Source organism: Jaculus jaculus, unplaced genomic scaffold (assembly GCF_020740685.1).
Source record: "Jaculus jaculus isolate mJacJac1 unplaced genomic scaffold, mJacJac1.mat.Y.cur u25, whole genome shotgun sequence".
NCBI lineage: Eukaryota > Metazoa > Chordata > Mammalia > Rodentia > Dipodidae > Jaculus > Jaculus jaculus.
The window spans coordinates 653,883-659,597 of NW_025423515.1; the positions used below are offsets into that span (position 1 = coordinate 653,883).

At 61.6% G+C, this 5,715-nt stretch overlaps 1 protein-coding gene across 1 annotated transcript in view; it reads right to left on the minus strand.

Moving 5' to 3' along the window:
* Positions 1-4,957: 4,957 nt before the first annotated feature.
* The window catches only part of LOC123457492 (collagen alpha-1(III) chain-like), a 4,489-nt gene continuing 3,731 nt past the window's right edge, over positions 4,958-5,715 (minus strand). The window contains exon 6 of the mRNA XM_045141377.1: positions 4,958-5,715. This exon is cut by the window's right edge and continues 110 nt beyond it. Coding sequence (XP_044997312.1) covers positions 4,958-5,715 — 758 coding nt within the window.

Sequence of the window (5,715 nt, forward strand, 5' to 3'; positions counted from 1 at the left end):
CCCCGTCCTGTGCCCCGCCTGGGCGGGCGGGCGTCCTTCACCCAGAGAGGGTCGGGCGGGTAGGCGGGTAACTATATGAGTACATGCATGGTGGTGGTGGTGGGGGGTGTCCATGCGATTCTTCTACATGTCCACTTCATAGTGTCGATTCTGCAGGTGGGGTGGGTCGGTACCCGAGATAATTTCTGCGTCCAGCCGGGGACTTCGCAGAAATCGCTTGTTCCCCACAGGAGGGTGAGGCAAGGACTGCCCTCCTCCTGCCCCCCCCCCCCCCGCCCGCCCTCAGGGACATCTTGGCCTGCGGTCCCTGTCCTGCCATCAGACTTCCTACGCAACCTCTGTTGCCCTTCCACCCTCGTCAGTCCATCGATCTGTCCGTCCCTCCTCCCTCCCTCTAGGAGGATGTGTGTGTCTTAACCCTATCCTGGGGCGCCATCTAGCGGATGCTAATTTGTAACGTGAGGTGGTGAAAGAAAGTTGCGTGACTGGTCCCGGCATGTTAACAGCAGCCTAGAGTCGGACTTTTTTGGTTCCTCTGCACACTTTGTGTGGCCATGCATAGTCCCGTGCCACCAATCACTCCCTGCCATCCAGTCACGCGTCTCTTGGAGAGTCTTTTCCTACTACCCTGTCCTGTATTTTTCCACGCACGCATGCCGCCGCCTAGGCGGGCGCCCATTCTTCATGGGGATACAAACAGATTATTCTAACTGTCCCCCATCTCTGCCTCTGTCTCGGCCACGGCCAGGGCTCCGCCTGGCCACCCTTTCTTCCCATTCTTCACCAGTAGGGTAGAGGAGGGAGGTGGAGTTGGCCGGTACTGGAGACTCTTTCTGTATCCAGCTGGGACTCCCCAGGAACCACTAAGAAAAAGATAAAAAGTTATTTTCTGGCTCCCTCCCCACACACAGATAACTTGTAAGATTTCCCCATGGGAGGATGAATGCTAGAGTCTCCTGCCACCGCAAATGGAGCAACTAACTCCAGACACATGCGCCACCTCGTGTACCTGTCTTTTACGCGATTAGTAGGGAATTGAAGCCAGGTCATCAGGCTTTGTGAGCAAGCACCTTTAACAAAGCACTGAACCATTTCCCCAGTCCATTCTTTAAAGAATAATATTTGTTTGTTTGTTTGTTTGTTTAGTTAGTTAGTTAGTTAGTGGGGGGGGGGGGAATAGATGCGCCAGAGCCTCTAGAGATGCCTCCGAGTCAGGTTTCGGAAGTGAAAAGAATTATGTGTTCAAAGGGGGGAAAACTTCATGTCTGACCTGTAGATGCATCTTAGGAGCATTGTGTATGTTTGCCAACCGACTGTGTGTGAGGTATGCGTGAAGCCAGAGAGCTAAGTATTTCATACTTAATAATCACCTGTGGGATGTTGTTTTCATGAGTTCGTCCCTACTGGCAAGGAGGCATCAAGAATGACTCGCGTCTACCTTTATGTGCTGTTGGGGATGGATGGTGTGCGTGAGTGTGTGTGTGTGTGTGGCGGGGGAGATTGGGACCATCACTCTTGGCTTTTTATTTCAGTTTGAGAGAGAGTGAGAGACTAAGCAAGAGTGAGCTACCTAGCTAGCTAGCAAGGGAGGGAGGGGGAAGGAGAGATCCTGGGTAAAATAAGCATCTAGGGGATGCTTGTTTGGAACGTGTGATGGTGAAGGCTGTGTGACCCAGCATGTTTCAAGCAGTTTAGGGCATTTTCTGACCTCTGTGCCCTGGCAGGCACTGTCCTGTGCTTCCCCACGCACGCCTCTGCTGCCTGGGCGGGTGCCCATTCCTAAGCCACAGAAGGGAGGGTGGGTGGGTATTTTCACGAGGCCGCCGCTGCCCCTTCTTCTCAGGGAGAAGTTAGGGCGGGTGGGGTACATGCAATTCTTCTACGAGTCTATAGTTTCGGTTCTACAGCTGGAGTCGCCCCCCCCCCCCCCCGTACTGTGACGCGATTTCTGTGTCCAGCGGGGACTCCCCCACGAAAACAATTGACCTCCCATTCAAGGGGAGGGTGAGGCGGGACCCCCCCCCCCCCCAAGACTCCATGGCAGGGGCAGTGGTGCGATTCCAGGCGCGGCTGGCGCCCGCCCGCCCTCCTCCTCAGCCGCTCGCTGCCCGCTGCCCGCCGCCGCCGCCGCCGCCGCCGCCGCCGCCGCCGCCCGCCGCCGCCCGCCGCCGCCCGTGAGAGGCGTCCGTTCTTCACTCGGAGAGGGGAGGGCGGGTGAGTGGGTGCTTGAACGAGTCCGCCACCGCCCCTTCTGCCCATTCTTCCCCCGGGTAGGGTAGGGCAGTGATTTCTTCCACGTGTCTAAGTCATAGTTTCGGTTTTGCAGCTGGAGTCGGCCGTAGCCCGGGCCGTTTCCAGCGGTTACTCACCAGAAACCAATTGTTCCTCCACTCGAGGGTGAGGAAGGAAGTGCCCTCCCCACCTCCCCATCCCCGCAGGGTCGTCTTGGCCTGTGGTGCGTGTCTGCCCGTTAATATTGCCCGCGGATCCTCCGTTGTTTGGCAGGAACTCGGCGAACGTTCCAGGCGGCTGTCTCACGGGCTCCATCTGGTGGCCGCTTTTGGAATTGCAGCCTCCCTCTCCCTGGAACATCGGTAAGGGAAGCTAGCTGCCGCTGTGAGCCGGGCAGCGCTCTACTAGACCCGCGGTGACAGACGCGATTGTCTCGGTAGTGCCGCGTGGCGCAGAGGCGTCCGTTTAGCGGAGATTGGACCTGCAGAAATGCGTGTGGGGTGGTTTTTGGCCACGTCCTTGATCAGGACAGGTTGGGTGGGCGGTCTTGGCGGGTCGACCAGAAGTCCCTGCTGTTGGGCTGTGGCTTCGACCGCTCCGGGTCTCCGGTGTGCCGGCTGTGGTCTGCCGGCCATTCCCGTCTGCGTGCTTTACTGCTGCCGGCACCAAGACACCGTTGTCGACCGCCGCCCCTGCCTGGGTCCACAATGCGACTCCGCGCCCGGCCGCTCGCCCGCCTGTCCGCCATGTAGAGCCTCCCGAGTGCGGTGCCCCGTGTGTGCCTGTCTTTTTCCATGGAGCGCACTGGAGCCGGACCTCTCCTGATCTCCCGCCGGCCGGTGGCGTGTGGGCGGCCGGTGTGCGTTACCCGGGGCGGCCACGCCGCGCCCCAAGCCCTTGCCCTTGCGATGAGGGCCCGGTGGAGCGCCCCCTCCCGACGGGACTTGATGACGTTTCGCCGGCTTGTACTCGTGCCATTGTCCGACCGGGTCGGACTCCAGGCCGGCAGGTCGAGGGACGGGTGCCCGTGGCGGACGTAAGCGACGGGTCCCGTCCAGCCCGGAGGGGCGGCCTTGCCTCACCGCCGGCCGGTGGCTTGTGGGCGCCCGGTGTGTGTTATCCGGGCCGGCCGCGCCGCGCCCCAAGCCCTTGCCCTTGCGATGAGGGCCCGGTGGAGCGCCCCCTCCCGACGGGGGCTTGCTGGCGTTTCGCCGGCTTGTATTCGTGCCGTTGTCCGACCGGGCCTGACTCCGGGCCGGCAGGTCGAGGGACGGGCGCCCGTGGCGGATGTAAGGGACGGCTCTCATCCAGCCCAGAGGGGCGGCCTCGCCTCCCCGCCGGCCGGTGGCCTGTGGGCGCTCGGTGTGTTATCCGCGCCGGCCGTGCCGTGCCCCAAGCCCTTGCCCTGGCGATGAGGGCCCGGTGGAGCGCCCCCTCCCGTCGGGGGCTTGCTGGCATTTCGCCGGCTTGTACTCGTGCCGTTGTCTGACCGGGCCTGCCTGATTGGGGGCCGGCAGGTCGAGGGTTTCTCGTTCGACCAGGAGGGCCCCCCTCACCGGTCCTTTGGTCCGTCCCCGCGGTGGAGGGGGGCTGCCTCGCCTGCCGCGCCGCACATCCTCCCCTGTCGGCCTGCTTTGTGACATGTTGGGCTGTGGTCGGGGGAACCGAGCCGTGCCTCTGTGGGTGTTGTGGCCGGCCAGGGGGCGACTCGACCGGCCGCGGTGGTAGGTGAGTCCCGCCCGTCGCCCCCCGCTCCGGTCTTTACCTTGGGGGGTCGACCAGTTGTCTCTTAGAGCTCCGGTTCTCTCGTGGATTGGGAACATCTGAGGGCCAGGTATCCGGCCCTGGGTTCCAGGAATTCCCAGTGGTCCGTGGAGTGCCCCCGCTGTCTGGCGTCATGATTTTATTGGCCCTATTTCGGAGATTTTGACCTGCAGAATGGTGCTGACACGCTTGTCCTCAGGTCTGTGAAGCGCTAGAAAGTGCGTGGTCCTTGTCGGATGCCGTTGCCGCCAAGGCTGTGGGTTGCCTGTGACGTTGGTGCCCTTGTCCCGGCTCCTGGCTTTGTGACGTATCTGCCTCGGTGTTTCCCGCGCGCGTTCTGACTGGCCCTTCTGGCCCGTGTCTTCCAGGCCCCTAGCACCTGCTCAATGCCGCGGTCTCCTTGGGGTTGCTCTTCCCCGTGTGCTTCCCCGCTACCCGCGCTGCAGGTGCTGCGATGATGCTCTTGACAACCACCCGCCCTTCTGTGGTGCTTTGGCTGTGCGTGTCAGGCATTCCCGATCAGTCCTTCCCGGTGGTTGTCCATCGCTCCCACCCCGTGCCCTGTGAGGCTGCGGCGAGGGTGGCCTAAACCGGGGTATGCTTGTGTCTGTTGGCCGTCCTCGCTCCTCCTCCTGCACCTGGTGACTATCTTTTCCCCTCGTGAGGTGGTTTTTCTATGCCGGCTCCTTGGGTCGCCCCAGCTGTGGAAGCCTCCCGAGTGCTTTGGTTTGGCTGGTGGTGTATTTTTTTCCCTTGCCAGGCAGCTTTTTTCCTGTGTCTTTGACCCTGCCTCCTTGGGACGCCGCCTACAGCCTCCCGAGTGCTGTGGTTCGGCTCTTTTTTTTTTTTTTTTTTTCCCTTGCGAGAGGGAGCCTCTCCCGCGATCTTGGCTCTGACTCCTTGGGGTGCCACCGTCTGGAGCCTCCCGAGTTGCTTCAGTTTGGTGGTGGGTCTTTTCCTTTCACCGTGGGTCTTTTTCTTCCGGGTCTTGGTTCCCGCTCTCTGTGGCCGCCGCCGGCTGTAGCCTCCCGAGTGCTCCGGTTGGGTGGTGGAACTTTTTTCCTTTTTTTTTTCCTTCAGGGAGGTTCTTTTTCTGGGGCCTCTTGAACCGGAGCCCTCGGTTGACCCACCTCCCAGAGTCTTCCCGAGTTACTCTGGTTGTGTTTTCTCGTGAGCTTCTCATGTCGGTGTCCAAGCGGGGCCTCTCCCGATGGCTTTGCCCGCCTGGCTCGTTCCTTCCGATGTCTTTGGGTTCCTCACTCCCGAAGGGGTCCCCTCTGGTGCCTTTCCCGCTTGTGGTTCTGCCAGATGTCTGGTTGATCGATGTGGTTCTGTGGTGCTCACTACGGGCCGGGCCTAAGCCGCGCCAGGCGAGGGACGGACATTCATGGCGAATGGGACCGCTCTTCTCGTTCTGCCTGCGGGCCCCTCGCTTCTCCTCCCCACCCGTTGGTGGTGTGTGGAAGGCAGGGGTGCGGTATCCGGCCCGACTTTGCTTGACCTCCCGCCCTGTGACTGTGGCTGGTGGTCCGCGGTTGCGTGCGGCAGGCCCCTGATCTCGCTTGCCGTTTCGTCTCCGCCCCCGTGTGCGGTTGGCTGTCCCTCTCCGTACCGGAAGGGGCTGTCCCCGGTGCCGCGCCACATGCCCTCCCGAGCGGTGTGTGCTGCGCCTTTGCCTTGGCCCTTTGTGGTGCTCCTGGAGCGCTCCAGGTTGGCCCT